Source organism: Sapajus apella, unplaced genomic scaffold (assembly GCF_009761245.1).
Source record: "Sapajus apella isolate SASKATOON/1434 unplaced genomic scaffold, GSC_monkey_1.0 scaffold20, whole genome shotgun sequence".
Taxonomy (NCBI): domain Eukaryota; kingdom Metazoa; phylum Chordata; class Mammalia; order Primates; family Cebidae; genus Sapajus; species Sapajus apella.
Genome location: NW_022436960.1, coordinates 9081116 through 9099415, shown reverse-complemented (window position 1 = coordinate 9099415; position 18300 = coordinate 9081116). Strand labels below are relative to the sequence as shown.

Here is an 18300-nt window from a genome sequence, read left to right as displayed (position 1 = left end):
TAAATAAAGCATTTAAAAATATCTGAGGCCATATTCTTTTCTCTCAGTCTTTTTAAAGAAAGATATTATTTAACCATTTACCAATCTGAAATGGAAATGACCAAAGTAATGGTATTTTGCTAAGGGAAATTAGTAAATACCTTCTAGAAAATGAAGGCTCATTATTACAGAGGTACCAAACTCATTGTTTTAGCTTGACAAACCCCCAAGGACCCTGAATTTTTTAGACACCAACATTGAAAAAAAAATACTTCCTTTTTATGAACTTTATTTGAATCTTGAATGCTTAATTTCTCAGAACAATTTTCTAAACCTATTTAAGTTGTACCTTTAATACAAGATACTGTCTTAATAACAGGAACAATTAGAGAAAGAAAAGCAACAGAATGATGGAAGGCCCATGAGTGATAAAATGTATGAAAAGAAACGTAAGTAGTTTTTCTGTCTTCACCACTTAGTTACAAAATTAATGTTGCATCCTGGTATTCTGAAACAATATGCTGAATTTTTTATTTATATGGAAAATTGCTTTACTTTCTTTCATTTTTCAAAAGTCAGTTTGAAAATTGGCTGCTTAATGTGGTACAGATGTTAAGAATACATGAATGAAAGACAGGAACCAGAGTGGATGTTCACATCCTTCAGAAGAAAAAATTAAAGCTTGATAACAGCTGTAAGATTGTGAAATTGATCACTGAATAACAAAGATTGAAATATGTAAATATTACAAAGTAAGAATATTTGGAAAAGAAAGCTCCTTAGCTAGGGATAATGATTCATATTATCTGGGTTGTATTGTATATTTATGGAGATTAATAAGGACTCAGAGGAAATTACAGAATTTAAAACAGAGTTTATTTTAGGTAGAGACACTAAGACACCAACACAAAGTCTGCCCAAGAACATCCCCATTTCTGTTCCTGGACCTTCTTCTGTCACCCCATCAACAAGTAAGAAATAACTTCTTTTCATATCTTTTTAATAATTTTTCTTCCTTTTATAAAAATTAATTTCTGGCAAAGTCACTCTATTAGATGAGATATAATAGGATAAAATATCTCATTCTAAAGCACTTTTCACCTTCTATTATTAGTTGTTTTGGTAGTTCTTAATGGATAGTATCGGTAAGAGATACTTCAGTGAGCTCAAACTAAGGAAAAAAAGGCTAAAGCCATCTGTGTTTTACTAAAAGTGATGGTAGTTGGGTAGGGAATGGAGGTTGGGGCAGCTAAGGATGAACTTAATACATTTTCCTTTTTTCTGCTTATTACTCTAGGTAAAGAAATCAAGAAATCCAAACTGATTCGAAGCCAGTCTTTTAATAATCAAGCTTTTCATGCAAAATATGGCAACTTAGAGAAATGTGCAAGGTATGATCTCTCAGCTCTTCAATTTTTAACATAATTTTTATCTTTATTCACATCTTCATATATATGAGTTTACATTTTATAAAAATCAAAATTAATTTTGAGGTTTTTTTATAGGCCAGTATTTTGTCAATTTTCTTCTGTAGGGATTGTTATATTTAAAAATAAGAGATGTCCACCAATTTTCACAAAAAATAGGTATCCTGGCATTCTAGGAAGAATGCTGCCATGATACAATTTAATAATATCATAGAATTAATCTGTGTATTATTTCATGAGGGAAGTAGTACTATATCACATATGCCACTTAACTTTTAATAGGTATGAGTATGCCCCATTTTCTAAATATGTATGGACATCTATTTGCTACTAATATTGTTTCTGTCTATAAAGAAGCCACATGCATGTTCATATGATAAAGTGATCACAGCAGAATTGTCCTGACAATAGATGAATGTCTGGCTTCCCCTTTAGCCCAGGAGACAAAATTACAAGCAGTTACGATTAGGAGAGAATCAATATAAATTAAATTACAATGATTTTTTATATGTGCTGTATAAACAGCTATATGTCAATTGACATGTAAAATAAGTTTAAGAGAACAAATATTTTTTAAAGTATTCCTTTGTCTATCAAGATAAATGCCATCTTTCAGAAAAAAGTATTTTTCTTTTATTAAAGATAGCTTCTTCCAGAATTTTAGCTGTGTTTTGGGGCATTATCAATAGATCCATCAAGAGTACCTAGCCAATAGAGTGATCTTAAGGTAGAAAAAAGAGATTATAACTAAAGGTAAGTTTTATTTCCAAGAAAATTTTTACCCATCTTAGCTGCCTTGCTTGAACATCAAAAGAAATTCTGATGAAGCAAAAGTTTAAGGAAATGCTTTTAATTTATAGACAAAGTAAGTGTTATGAGGCATGAGTATAATAAAACAAATGAGAAATAAAAGCAACAACTGTTTCATAAGTAGAGGAAAGCATTAAAAATAAGAGTAAAACAGCGCAAGTGTTAGATGACTGAGATTGTAAGAAGTGTGTTTTTATATTTTAAACTAAATCATGTTGTTTTCTAGTAAAAGTTCTACAACAGGATACACAGCTTCTGTCTCAGGGTTAGGAAAGACTTCTGTGCTTTCATTAACTGGTAAGTAGCAATCTAAGTTCTTCAAAAACTTGCTAAATTTAATAAAATATGATTTTTCTTAAATGAATTATTTCTTTACTACTAGATGCCGTGTTTTCCTAAATTTATATCTTTATCATATCCCTAAGAAATTAAACTTTTCTCTAGCAGTTGAGAAAATATTTGACTAAACTATTTTGTCTTCAAGGTAAAAAGTCAAGGCTTGGAGTTTAATACTTTTAAAATAGAGGAAGAACAAAAGTGATAGGGTAGGTTTTACCAAACTTAGAAGGCTTACTGAGGCACAGACAAAAAGATTTTGCAATGATTTTTAAGGAGGTTAAAAACAGCGGGACTTCACTATAAATCTAGATGAACAGCTAAACATTTACAGTATTATGTATTTAGAAGTTTGTGGCAGAGGTCAGCACATTTCTCTGAAAGGCCAGAGGGTAAACATACAGGCTTTGTTGGCCAAATTGGTCGGTCACAGTTATTTTATTTTTTTTGAGACTGAGTCTCGCTCTGTCGCCTGGGCTGGAGTGCAGTGGCGTGATCTTGGCTGACTGCAACCTCCGCCTCCCAGGTTCAAGCGATTCTCCTGCTTCAGCCTCCTGAGTAGCTGGGATAACAGGGGCATGCCACCACGCCTAGCTAATATTTGTATTTTTAGTAGAGACAGAGTTTCACTACGTTGGCCAGGATGGTCTCGATCTCTTGACCTTGTTATCTATCCGCCTTGGCTTCCCAAAGTGCTGGGATGACAGATGTGAGCCACTATATCCAGCCCTGTCACAGTTATTGAACTCTGCTGTTGCTGAGTTAAAGCAGCCATAGACAGTACATAATGAATAGATATGGCTGTGTTCCAATAAAACTTTATTTACAAAAACAGGCCGTGGGCGAGATTTGACCCACAGACTGTAATTTGCTGACCTCTGGTTTATAGAATAGATTATAGAATTATACTACTAATAATGTAGAATATATTGCTGAAATTACTAGTGGCTAAATGTGTGTTTTTAACTTTATGCCTTGGAAATGTTGGTTGAAAATTTTACTGTTAATCTATCGTAATTTTTTTTAGTATAAATAATAGTGAACCTGCTCAAAGATCTGAAATTTTTAAGAGCTTAGTTACATTTTCTTTTAAGGTTGCATTTTGAGTATTCTGTCATCTTTAATTTTTTAAAAATTCTCATGAAGAATGTATTTACTCATTAGCTGTTCTGTAAACAGTATTTCATTTGCTGGAACAGAAAGTCTTTCTAGCATTAAAGCATTGACATTCATGTACAGTATATAGAGTGGTTCTCCAAGGTGGACTATGATTATCAGAAGAATTTGGTAACAGAAAGTTGACAAACTAAAATTTTCCCCATATCTTGGACTATATATAATAAACCCATTGATTACTTTCAGCCCAGTAAAGCAGTGAATTCTTTAGGAGATACTAAGGAACATTCAGAGTTTAAGAACTTTATTTAAAATACAGAGTGGCTGAGAAACGGTCACAGCCAAAGCCTAAGGATAACTCACAAGTAAATGTGATGTATTCTGGATGGGATCCTGAGGTAATGGTGTGGATAATTATAGATGTTCATAAGGGGTTCTTCAGACTTGGATGGATCTCACCTGTCCTCTTGGCACTTCTTCACTTAGCTGTATTGAGCAAGTGAACATATTTATTTATGATCTGGTAACATTTTTTGTTAAGAAATTTCTTTGTCAAAATCATTAAGAATATTGATTCAGAAGTGGTTTTTAAAAGTTTTAATTATGTGCATTAGTTTTCACTTTACTAGTTTTTAAGTGAACTTGAGAACCAAGAGAGTAGATATGGTCCACAGATTCTAAAACTTACATCCAAAGTCTTAAATGAGGTATTTTATGAAATATATTAGTCTGTTCTCATGCTGTTAATAAAGACATACCCAAGACTGGGTAATTTATATAGGAAAGAGGTTTAACTGACTCACAGTTCCACATGGCTGCAGAGGCCTCACAATCATAGCAGAAGGCAAAGGGGAAGCAAGACATGTCTTACATGGCAGCAAGCAAGAGGGTATGTGCAGGGGAACTGCCCTTTTATAAAACCACCAGATCTTGTGAGGCTTACTCACTGTTATGAGAACTGCATGGGAAAAATCCACCCCCATAATTCAGTTACCTCCCACTGGGAGAGACCCACTGGGTCTCTCCCATGACATGAGGAGATTATTACAGTTTAAGGTGATATTTGAGTAGGGACACAGAGCCAAACTATATCATGAGGGTATTTTATTTAAATATTTGAAAAATATTCTATCTTAATATTATTTTTAGTTGAGGGAGAACTGTAGGTTGAATGAAATATCTCCTAGGGTTCTTGGTTAGAAAAAGTGCTTATTATTGTTATTTATTACTTAAAATAGAAACCGAAAAATTTTACTGTATAGTAACACATCTGCAAAGAGAAAATGGAAGCAGAATATCTTTTAACAAATGTGTCAGGTATTTGCATAGAGAATAGATCTTATTTAATTGTGGGACTCAAAACAGGCTTCAAGATGATTGTGTCATTTGAGATCAACCTTAAGGTATGCTAGGATTTTGACAGGCAGAGATGTGTATAGAATAACATTCCATTCACAGCACCAGTCATAAATGAAAGATGATTGTTGGTGTTTTCAGGGAGCAACAGTTGACTAGTTTGGTTGGAGTGTGGAGTGAATATAAAGGAGTAGTGTTAGATGAAACTGTAAGGAAAGGTCAGAGTCATATTTTGGAATGCGAGATTGGATACTTTTTACTTAACATGAATCCACTGTTTATTGTGTGGTGACTTCTGGCCTGTCATCAATTATACCACTCAAAACTGTTAAGGGAAGTCTGAGGAACTGTCACAGCCAGAGCCTAAGGGGAACTAACAAGTAAATGTGATGTAGTATTCTGGATGGGATCCCGAGACAGAAAAAGTTGTTATTAGATAAAATTACAACTACTATGGATTTTAGTTAATAATGTATCAGTATTGGTTCGTTAAATATAATAAATATAGCATACTTATATAAGGTGTTAATAATAGAGGATATTGGGTGAAGGGATATATGAGAATTCCTTATCTGTCTTCTCAATTTTTCTGTAAATCAAAACTGTTCTAAAAAGACAGTTTATTTAAAAAAATCATTTATAGTATCTTCAAAAACACTAAATGCCCAGGGACAGATTTAACAAAATGTGCTACATATACATAAAACTTTAAAACATTGCTGAAAGAAGCTAAAGACCTAAGTAAATGGAGAGGTGTAACATGTTTATGGATTGAAAAACTGAATATTGTTCCAATGTCACTTTTTTTCTAAATTGATCCAGAGATTAAATGAAATCCTAATTAAAATTCTAGTAGTCTTTTTGCAGAAACTTATAGGCTGATTCTAAAAATCTGTATTGAAATGCAAAAGGACCCCAGCTTAGCCAAAATAGTTTTGCAAAAGAAAAAGCTGGATAACTTAAATGTAAGTTTGATTTCAACAATTACTATAAAATTCTGGAAATCAAGACATTGTTTTCTATGTTGTCGTATATAGTAAGTTGATTTTAACAAAGGCTTCAAGATAAATCAATGGTGATAGAATAATATTTTTTTAAATGGTGCTGGATGGGCCAGTTCCTTGAAAGACACAATTCATCCAGGCACGGTAGCTCACACCTGTAATCCCAGAACTTTGGGAGGCAGAGACGTGTGGCTTACCTGAAGTCAGGAGTTCAAGACTAGCCTGACCAACATGGTGAAACCTGGTCTCTACTAAAAATACAAAAATTAGCTGGGCATGGTGGCATGTACCTGTAGTCCCAGCCACTCAGGAAGCTGAGATGGGAATCACTTCAACCCAGGAGGCGGAGGTCGCAGTGAGACGAGATCATGCCACTGCACTCCAGCCTAGAAGCCAGAGAGAAACTCCATCTCAGAAAAAAAAAAAAAAAAAAAAAAAAGGAAAAGAAAACAGACAATTCAAGACTCACACAAGAAGAAATAGACAATCTGAATAGGCTTATATCTATTAAGGAAATTGAATGAGTAATTAATAATCTTCCAGAACAGAAAACAACTAGCCCAGATGGGTTCACTGATAAATTCTACCAAATATTTAGGGAATAAATTATACTAATTATCTGCAGTCTCTTTTACAAGATAGAAGCAACACGAATACACCCTAACTCATTCTGTGAGGTCAGCATTACCCTGCTACCAAAATCAAAGTCATTCCAAGAAAAGAATACTAGATACCAATATCTTTCATGACTACAAATGCAACAATCACCAAAACATATTAGTAAATCAAATCCAACAATATATAAAAGAATTACACATCAAAACTGAGTAGGATTTATCCCAGTTCCTGTAATACATCACACCAACAGTCTAAGGAAGAAAAATCACATGATCATACTAATACATGAAGAAAAGACATTTGACAAAATCCAACACCTATTCATGGTAAAAACCATCAGTAAGCTAGGAATAGAGAACTTCCTCAACTTTTAAGGAATATCTACAAAAAAATCTACAGATGACATCACAGTAGTGAGGAACTAGAAGCTTTCTCCCTAACATCAGGAACAAGACAAGGATGTCCTCCTCTCACCATTCCTTTTTATCATCATACTGGAAGTTCTAGAAAAGGAAAGAAAAGATATACTGATTTTCGAAGGAAGGACTCAAATTGTGTTTGGTCACAGATAACATGGTTATCTATGTAGAAAATTCACAAGAATTGACAGAAACACTTCTGGAACTAAGAAGTGATTATAGCAAGGCTGCAGAATATAAAGTTAATATATGAAGGTCAATATAAGGTTAATGTACAAAGTTCAATATGTCCTATATTCCAGCAATGAAAAAGTAGGAATTTAAAATTAAAAGCACAATACCATTTACATTAGCACTCAGAGAAGTGAAATACTTAGGCATAACTCTAACAAAATATGTACAAGATCTATATAAGGAAAACTACAAAACTGATGGGAGAAATCAAAGAACTAAATAAAGAAGGAGATATCTCATGTTGATTGCTAGAAAAACTCAATATTGTCAAGATGTTAGTTCTTCCCAACTTGATCTATAAACTCAATGCAGTCTCAGTCAAAATCCCAACAAGCTATTTGGTGGATATCAACAAACTGATTCCAAAGTTTACCTAGAGAAGAAAAACCCCAGAATAGCCAACATAATAATGAAGAACAAAGCTGGAAGATCGAGACCACCTGACTTCAAGACTTACTATAAAGCTACAGTAATAAGACAGTGTGGTATCGGCAAAAGAATAGTCAAATAGATTGAAGGAACAGAATAGGGAGCTCAGAAATAGACCTATGTAAGTATAATCACATGATATTTAACAAAGGAGCAAAGCCAATGCAATGGAGAAAAGATAGTCTTTTCAAACATATGCAGATGGACCAATAAGACACCCGCATGCCAAAAAAAAAGAAAAATTAGATTTTTCACAAAAATTTATTCAAAAATGAGCCACTGTTTAAATGTAAAATGCAAAACTATAAAATTCCTAGAAGATAACACAGGAGAAAATCTAGATCGCCTTGCTTATGGTAATGACATTTTTAAATACCATGTCAAAGGCACAATCTATGAAATAAAGAATAAGCTGGAATTCATTAAAATGAAAACTGCTATTTGAAAACTACTGTCAAGAGAATGAGAATGCAAGCCACTGACTGGGAGAAAATGTTTGCGAAACACATAACCTGATAAAGGACTTTTATCTAAAATATACAAAAAACTTATGAAACTTAACAGTAGGAAAACTAACAGCCTGATTAAAAAATGAGCAAAGACTTGAACAGATACCTCACTGAAGAAGATATGTAGATGGAAAAAAGCATATGTAAAGATGTTCAACATCATATATCATAAAGTCGATACAAATTAAAACAATGAAGTCCCACGACACACCTATTAGAATGGTCAGAATCCAAAATGCTGACAGCAAATCCTGGTGAGGATGTGAAGCAGTGGGAACTCTCATTCATTGCTGGTGGGAATACAGAATGGTGCAGCCACTATGGAACATCAGTTTGGTAGTTTCTTACAAAACTAAACATACTCTTGCTATATGACATAGCAGTCACGCTCCTTGGTCTTCATCCGCAGAAGTTGAGAACGTTATGTCCACACAAAACCCTGCACATGAATGTTTATATAAACTTTATTCACAATTGCCAAAATTTGAGAGCAAACAAAATGTTCTTCAGTAGTAGATGAATAAGCAAACTGTAATACATCCAGACAATGGAATATTATGCAGTGCTAAAATGAAATGATCCATCAGGCCATGAAAAGACATGAAGGAACCTTAAATACATACTACTAAGTGAAAGAAGCAAATTGAAAAGGTAGCATTCCTACTATATGACATCCTGGAAAAGATAAAACTATGGAGACAATAAAATGATAAGTAGTTGTCAGAGGTTGGGGGAAAGGAGAAATGAATAGGTGGAACACAGATAATTTTTAGGGTAGTGAAAACACCCTGTATGATCCTAAAATGATAGAAACTCATTTCTATATTGTCCAAATTTATAGCATGTACGCCATCAAGAGTGAACTCTAATGTAACCTGTGGACTTTGGGTGATAATGACGTGTCAATGTAGGTTCACCAGTGCAACAAATGTACCACTGTTGGGAGACAGGGAAGTTGGGAGGCTGTGTATGAGTGGGGAGATATGCGAAATCTCTGTACCTTCCACTCAATTTTGCTGTAAACTTAAAACTGTTCTAAAAAATAAATTCTATTTAAAAAGTGGTGCTAGAATCAATGGATATCCATATTAAAGGAACAAAAACAAAAACACACCCTGAACATTAATTCTTTTAAAAATTTGTATAAATTTAAAGTATACAAGTACAGTTTTATTACATGGATATATTACATAGTGGTAAAGTCTGGGCTTTTAGTGTAACCTAATCGTGTACATTTTACACATTAAGCAATTTCTCATCCTTCACACTCTCTGACACTCCCACCCTTCCTATTCTCCAGTGATAAGTATTCCCCATTCTACGACCACATGTACATGTTATTTAGCTCCACTTATAAGTGAAAACATGCAGCATCTGACTTTCCATTTCTGTGAATCTCAAATCTTATCTCACACTATACACAAAATTAACTCAAAATATATTATAAACCTAAGCATAAAGAAAATATAGAAGAACGTCTTTGTGATTTGGTAATACAAAAGATTATCTTGACCATAAAACAAAAATATTAGCATACTGGGCTTCATCAAAATTAAAGCATCTGGGTTTGAAATAGAGCATTAAAAATAAAAGGCAAGGCATAGATTTGGAGAAAATATTCATAGTATACATTCCAGACAAAGGATTTGTATCCAGAATATACAAAGATGTCTTTATAAAAATTAGGCAACCAATTTTAAAATGGGGAAAAGATTTGAATATGAACTTCACAAAAGTTACACAAGTAAGTGCATGAAAAGATGCTTAACATCCTAATCATTAGGGAAATGGAAATTTAAAAGCAATAAAAAATAAAAGTACCCACGGAGTTACCACTTCACATCTGCTAGAATGTCTAAAACTAAAAAGACACAATATCAAGTGTGTGTGAGGATGTGGAGTAACTCTCCAAAATTCTCATATGTTCCTGGCAGAAATGTCAGGAAGGAAAAGAAATGGTGGACATTAATTTGGTAGTTTCTTAGGAAGTTAAATATATATTTAGTATGTGACCCAGCAGTTTCACTTCTAGGCATTTACTGAGAAGAAACTAATACATATGTCCACACACAGACTTGTACATGAGTGTTCATAGCAGCTTTATTTGTAATGTATAAAAACTGGAAAAAATAGATATGTCTATCAACAGATATTATGGGTAAACAAATTTTGACATATTTACACAATACCAGTAAGAAGTAAAAAGGAGGAAAGTATTGATACGTAAAACAGGAATTTCAAAATTATGCTGAATGAAAGAAACCAGACAAAAAAGAGTATATACTGTATGTTTTCATTTATATAAAATTCTGGACAATGCAAACTGATTTATAGTTGACAGGAGTGGTTTGGAGAGGGAGGAGGAGGATTGCGATGGGGTATGAAGGACTGTTTCATAGTGATAGATGGGCTCACATCTTCATTGTCATGATCTTCATGGGGGTGTACATATGTCAAAACCTTAACTTTTTGCTCTTTGTTGTATGTAAATTATACCCTCATAAAATTGATTTAAAAAGTGAAAAAGTCAGCTATCATTAACCTTTTCTTCTTTTCTTTGGTTACCCTCTTTCTTAGTATATTTGATATGTCTGGCTTTATATGTATTACTTTCAGATGATTCATTCCGGACTCGCAATGCCAGTAGTGTTCCACCTTCCTTTTCTCCTAATACTACCTTACCGAGTACTTCCCGTGGGACAGGTAACTCACTTGATCCCAAGAGCAGTGGAAGTAAAGATACACAACCACGGAAGGCTACCTTGTAAGTAATCAAATGATGTCGGACTGCGTGTATTATGCTACTCTTTTTGTCAACACACTTTCCTTCCCACTTAAATACTTTCCAAAGAATAGAAAATGTCTATAATGAGAAAATGTTATAAACTAGAAGGTATTATTGTCACATGTGACTCTGTTATGTTTATAAAGAATGACTTATGGCAAAGATATTTGTAATCTTAGGGAAGCAGAAAGCATTTAAATGGCTCCCACTAGTATCTGAGATCTATTTTTTTTCTATGAAATGTTTGCATTTAGGTAATTTATCTCTAAGAAGACATCCCTTTAAACACCTAGCTTAAGGATATGGTATTTAATCACCCAGTGTGCAGAAAGATGGGTACAGCTGATGTCACTTAAGAATAAGTGGCAGCATGGAACCCAGAATTGTGAGTCCAATAAACTGGAGTTATTTACAGACTATATTATGTTTTGAAGTTGAAGTTATAAAGAGCCTCTGTTCTTTCCCCTCATTGTTCTTTTTAATGTGCTACTCATGTCTTTTAGCTTAAATATTTAAGAGAAGGGTACCATAAAAATCACCATGGTAAGAGACTATATCAAGGCATAAATGATTCAGCCAGGATACCCAAACCATAGTTACAAGTTAGCCATTTCATATAGGACACCTGAACCTTCTGGTTGGAACAGACTTTAAACAAGATTTAGATTTTCTTTTAAACATATGTTTGTGAATGCATGGGCATTTTTGAATAAAGTTTTTAAAATGCATTCTTTTGTAAAAACTCTATGCCAGAGTCCCTTTTAGGATCTGATTTAGGCTGTTTTGCATTGCTTTAAAGAAATACCTGGGACTGGGTAATTTATAAAGAAAAGAGATTTAATTGGCTCATAGTTCTGCAGGCTTTACAGGAAGCATCTGCTTCTGGGGAGACCTCAGGAGGCTTATTATCCTGTTAGAAGGTGAAGCAGGAGCAGGCACATCACATGGTAAAAGCAGGAGCAGGAAAGAGAGAGTAGGGTTGGGGAGGTGTCACACAGTTTTAAATGATCAGAGCTTGTGAGAACTCACTATCACAAAGATAACACCAAGCCATGAGGGATCCGCCCCCAAGATCCAAACACCTCCCACCAGGACTCACCTCCAGCATTGGGGATTACAGTTCAACATGAGAGTTGGGCAGGGACAAACATCCAAAATATATGTATACCGAATTTTAACTGGTCATTGTGTATATACCAATATAGATGTATATGCCTAACTTCATTCAAAATTTAGAAATAAGCTTAGAAATAAATTTATTGAATGGAGCTCAAGGAAAGAGGACCAATACACTTACAAAAAAGTAACAGTAATAGAAAAAAAAGAATAATGATATTACAGGTTAGCAGTGTAAATGCTACTTTTATTTACAGAGAATGCTCTTTAGCTATACATTTATTGCTCCCATGATTATACTGTGGAAATTCTACGTAAGTCATGAAATCACTGGGCGTGGTGGCTCATGCCTGTAATCCCAGCAGCCCTTTGGGAGGTGGAGGCTGGCGGATCATCTGAGGTGAGGAGTTCGAGAACAGCCTGGCCAACATGGGGAAACCCTGTCTCTGCTAAAAAAAATACAAAAATTTGCCGAGTGTGGTGGCACGTGCCTGTAATCCCAGCTACTCAGGAGGCTGAGGCAGGAGAATTGCTTGAACCTAGGAGGCAGAGGTTGCAGTGAGCCGAGATCATGCCATTGCACTCCAGCCCGGGCAACAAGAATGAAACTCGGTCTCAAAGTCATGAAAGCAGAGGCAGGGCATGGTAATGGTGTATAGAGAGCATGAGACTTGTGTGCCTCCTTCCCAGCAGCAGCTAAGTGGCTGTGCAAAGTTCAGCTCAGCACACTGGTCCTCACTGTGCATGTCTGTCACATGACAGGGCCGCCTCATGGTTCCTCTTCTAAGGTGACTTCTAGCTCTGGCATCCTGAAATCTTCTTTCTTACCCTAAGTTTGCTTCCTCCCAAAAGTTTGCCCTGAAATACTTCTGTTGAGGAATTATGTTCATGTTATTTAGCAACATCAAAAGTAATATATTCTCTTGTCCACTTACTATATATTTTTAAATGCCATAGGCATTTTTTACAGTAAAGATCATTGAAACCCAATATATTTATGCCAGTTCTCCTTTATTTCAGATTACTCCTTTTATCTGTTCTTTCATTGTTGAGCAAGCTTTTCCTTTTTATAGACTGAATTTTCTCTTGTTCAACCTAAATAATGTGTAATTATTTATATAATTTATATATATGTAAAATTGATTAAAAAGTGAATCTAGAAGCAAACATTTTGATAACAAATCACATCGGGTGTATTTTTTCTTTTCTGATTCTAAATGAGGAATGTTGATATCTACAGTTGCTTTTTTAACATGTAACTGGATACACAAGCTTGTAACTGTATTTCCATCTGATGTGGCATTTATATGGATCCCTCTTGACTGCACACTGCCACATGGCTGGATGGGTGATGATACCCATGTTGGTTGTTCTTGTGAAATAGTATCCACAATTCAAAGCAGGCCATATCCAAATGAAAATATATTCTTTTTATTTAAAATAAGCCTGTGAGGTGATTTTGGAGAGTATGAATTATCTCAGTTTTTGCTTCTCAAATTCTATGTAATACATTCTCCAGCTTTTCAGTGTCCTTGTGATGACACATTTGGTATTTAGGAATATTGGCATCTTAAAGGAAGCATAGATCTGTATTATATCTTTGTCTTTTAAGGCAGTTCATATATTTATGTCTGTGTAACTTCCATTATGGTTATACAAAATTAAAAATGTAGGAAAGTATGAATTAAATTGAATTCTATGTTAGATTTACACAGAATTTTTGGTAATTAAAGATAATTTTAAATAATCTTTAATGTGTAATTCATTTTTTCTATTAAGAGAATTCTCATGTATTAGATTTATTCCGAGTATATATTTTAATTTACTTTGTAAACATTATATGAATAACATTTTTCATGTTTTCTTTCTTTTTCTCCCTTTCTCACTCCCTCCTTCCCCACTCCCCCTCTTCTCCCAAAGAAAATCCAGAAAATCCAATCCTTAAATCAACTGCTTGAGGAAGGAGGCAAAACAAAGGCAGCAGGAGATAATGTGATTGGTGCACAAAAGCTAAAGCAATGGCTGGGGCTTTGTTCTTAAATTTTGGGGGTTTTTGTTTGTTGTTGTTAATGAGCAGAAAGAGAGATATAATGACAGCTGATGTACTTTCCATGTTTCAAATTAGATTCCCTAGGAGGTATAATGTATACTTTTTGAGTAATAATGTGGTTACAGAATTCCAATGTTATAGTGAAGTGTAATGAAAAACATCTCTAGGTATGTGCTTTAACCACTGCTGCAAAAGAGACAAGTCTGCATTTATTTGTGCAGGAAACCAGCTATTTAATTGTTCTAGAGTTTTGGCATTTAAAAATTCTATGAAAGTCTACATCAGCTGAAATTGTCCTAGCTTGATAATCACTTGGAAGGGGACTTAGAAGGTAAGAAAGATACTGCATTTTCTCATGACTCTCCAAGCCCACTTGAAAAGTCACACTGAAAGGATGCAAATAGCTGTCTTCGATTTTGGCAGCCCTCCGGATTGTGGAGACAATATGTTGTACCCAGACATTCCCAAATTTAAATTTGGCAATGAAAATTCCACAAAGATTTCTGATAACTTTGAGCTATAAATACCTTAAAAATAATAGATTGATGATTTTCTTTATTTCCTAGAGAATTTATTTTATAAATACTTTGTTTATATTTTAGATTGTACTTGTCCTTATTTAATTTAAAATGATGAATCTAGTCTGAATCAGCTGTTATTCCAAGCTATCATGCTTAAGCTATGTCAACAGCATTTGTTTGTACTAATGCTAATATTTCCATCTAAATTTGCCTGTGGAACATATACAGTCTTAATTTTAAACTGTCAGTTCTTGAGAGATACTGTATGAAGCTATTGTCAGCTTCTCTATTTCAAAATCAAGCATATAACTATATTGATACTAGAAAATATTTGTTTTTTTTAAATATATCAGTGTATGGTAAAGATGATCTAATTTGTGAATGCACATGTGTGTGAGGTTAATTTTTATAATGTGAAATGATGAATAATGAATTTACTCAAAATAAAACATAGGTTAATAAGATACCTGTGTTTGTGAAAAAAGTTTTAAATACTTTCCTGCAGTTTTTATTCTATAATTAAAGAGTAAGATAGTTCATTTGTAGGTAGTGAATAAGAGAAATATACCAGCGTCAACTATAAGAGCACAGTTACTCAGTGTGAGATCTTTTCATGCCATTTGTTTTCCTTTTTCCTTCCTTATGGCTTCTTTTTGGCTATTTTTAGTGATTCTTAATAATATCCTTTGCCAAAGGACAACCAGGTAAATGGAATTGTTATTATTCATTTTGTCAGTAGTTAAAATTCAGTAGGTATGAGAAATTTGACAGTACTGGTAAAGTAATCAATACACTCACACTCACTCTGGATTTCATTTAACTGTTTTCATTATGTCTCCTACTAGCACTAGTAATGTGGAATTGAATATATTAAGATCTGGAGAATTTGGTACATAATGAGACATCAAAATTGCATCAGTTTTTCTGGTGCTTTGATTTATAGTCAGCATTTTGTTAAATAAAATGGAGAATTTCAATTTATTTGTTAAATAGTGAATTTAGCAAAATTGTAAATTTTTATTTCCCATCATGCAAATGAGAGAAGGGGAAAATGATTTGACAGAGAAAAATGGCTACTTGTAAAGTTCAGAAATGTAGAGCAGTCAGTTGCAGTCTTATTCCTAGGCACTAAATTATCAAAACAGTTAATCAAATTTACTTATGGAAGTTTATTTATTTTTTTTGAGATGGATTCTTGCTCTGTCATGTGGGCTGGAGTGCAGTGGCACAATTTGGCTCCCTGCAACCTCCACCTCCTGGGTTCAAGTGATTTTCCTGCCTCAGCCTCCTGAGTAGCTGGGATTACAGGCATGCGCCACCATGCCCAGCTAATTTTTTTTTTTTTGGTATTTTTAGTAGAGACGGGGTTTCACCATGTTGATCAAGGTGGTCTTGAACTCCTGACCTCATCATCTGCCAGCCTCGGCCTCCCAAAGTGCTGGGATTACAGGTGTGAACCGCCCTACCTGGCCAGAAGTTATTTTTTAACAGAACATGACATTTCCTAAAATCTTTGAAATATCTGTTAAAATTATACTTCCTAGGACGGCTATATAGAAACAAAATAAAAAATGAATTGATGACAGTTACGAATATCTACATGTATCTACATTTATACCAGAAACAAGATGAATACTTTTGTGAGAGTTCTCAGTTTAACAACTTATCAAATTGATTCTTTAAACTAGTTGCATGACAAAGAAAAATCTCCCTCCATCTGTACCTGTAGGGAAAAAGGACATCTTCATCATCATTTTGTTAATGATTAAAACTTGCATTTTTAAGAATAAGTCCACAAATTTCACTAGTTAGCCTTATAAGCAAAAAAACTTTTACTACAGAAATGGAGATAGGGCTTTAAAGGATTTTACTTAATAGAGGTTGAATAAGGAGCACATAAAATTTTTCTTTATAACCTCATATACATTTAAAAAATCATTTCTATTATTTGATTTCCTGAGCTTGAATATCTTAGTCTGGAGATGAGTCAGTTTTGCCATACAATTGGTGGATGTATGAGAAATCTTTGAAATGAAACAGACTCTTCAGCTTGAGTAGAAGTTTTACAACGAGGATAAAATGAATTAGATTAATTCAGTAACCTGTTCTCAGTTGTTACAGCATGTATGTATGAGAGTGTATGGTTGAGTGTAGGAACAATTTTTTTTTTTTTTTTTGAGATAGAGTCTTGCTCTGTCACCCAGGCTGCAGTGCAGTGGCACTATGTCAGCTCACTGCAACCTCCGCCTCCCAGGTTTAAAGCAGTTCTCCACCTGAGCCTCCCAAGTAGCTGGGATTACAGGCACATGCCATGACGCCTGGCTAATTTTTTGTATTTTTAGTAGAGATGGGGTTTCACCATCTTGGCCAGGCTGGTCTTGAACTCCTGACCTTACAATCCACCCACCTTGGCCTCCCAAAGTGCTGGAATTATTGGCATGAGCCACCGCGCCCGGCAGGAACAATTTTTAAAACTTGACACATGTAGTGAGGACTTGTACAATGTTAAGATTTCCCCTGCTAAGTCGGAAACCCAGTGTGTGTGTGTGTGTGTGTGTGTGTGTGTGTGTGTGTGTGGTAAGTTACATTTTTTATTGGTCTGCATTTTTCAGTCATGCCTGTGTACTTGAGAAATCTGAAACTGAGTGTCTTAGGAACTTCTTAAAGCAAATGTGGGGGAACATTAGAAAATACGTTTAAAATACAGAATAGGTTCATTTTCTACCTTAAAGAGTAATATGTTAAATACAGTTATTATGCTCTTGTTGCCTTGCAGTGGATGTGGTGGGAAGAAGACAGGTTTTTGATCTGCATGCTTTTGCATCCTTCAGTAATGCACCTTTTTATAACTGGGTTTGGCCATACTGATTTCAGCGGGTATTGTGTTCTCACAGACTTTCTTTTCCAGATTTCATTTCTTAAAAGTGGGAAATTTGACTGAATTCTACTTTATTTTTCTTTCTACTATTTTTTCCACAAACAAATCTGACTAACTGAACACAAACAAGTGACTTAGGAATGTAGGAGTTAGTCCTCTGTCTTTGACCCTCTAGGGCCTAGAATTGCCTGTCTCTTCATGAGTGTCAGTTAGTGCTCTTGGAATTAATACAGAAATGAATTTTGTTTTATTATGCAGTCTAAATACTGACTTTTCATCATTCCAGGTTATGTATAAAAATCAATCCAGGTTTTGGAATGATGAAAAGTCAGTATTTAGACTCATGTTAATATTACCTATTCATATTACATTAGTCAAACAACTAATCAATAAATGAATTTTAGATTTGTTTAAACATTAGATAGCAGACAGACAGAAATCCAGCTAGGCATTTAATCAACATAGCTGACACTCTATTCAAGATTCACTCAGTATACTCTCTTCTGTTTCTGTGACAGAAAATGACTGCCTAAGGAAAATCAGGGATATTTGCCATTTCCCTTTTCACCCTGGGACAAAGTTTGTGCTTATGTTCTGTTTAACCCCCACAGGTAGCTGTAGTGCATGCTCTCTGTTTACCTGGTCCCCATCACGTGTTTTAGATGGAAGGAAGGAAGAGTGAAAAGGGCTCGAGGACTAGACTCAGGAAAGGA

The 18300-nt window shown here is 34.5% G+C and overlaps 1 protein-coding gene across 4 annotated transcripts in view; it reads left to right on the top strand.

Moving 5' to 3' along the window:
- Nucleotides 1–15175, top strand: part of PPP4R4 (protein phosphatase 4 regulatory subunit 4) — a 114073-nt gene extending 98898 nt beyond the window's left edge. Inside the window, exons 21-26 of one of the 4 annotated variants that reach the window (XM_032287537.1) lie at nt 359–428; nt 864–950; nt 1277–1370; nt 2443–2513; nt 10854–11001; nt 14059–15095. In XM_032287537.1, coding sequence (XP_032143428.1) covers nt 359–428; nt 864–950; nt 1277–1370; nt 2443–2513; nt 10854–11001; nt 14059–14083 — 495 coding nt within the window. In that variant the 3' untranslated portion in view covers nt 14084–15095. Of the gene's footprint in view, nt 1–358; nt 429–863; nt 951–1276; nt 1371–2442; nt 2514–10853; nt 11002–14058 lie in introns of all 4 variants that reach the window. The other 3 variants (XM_032287534.1, XM_032287536.1, XM_032287535.1) reach the window with 3 other exon arrangements.
- Nucleotides 15176–18300: the final 3125 nt, after the last annotated feature.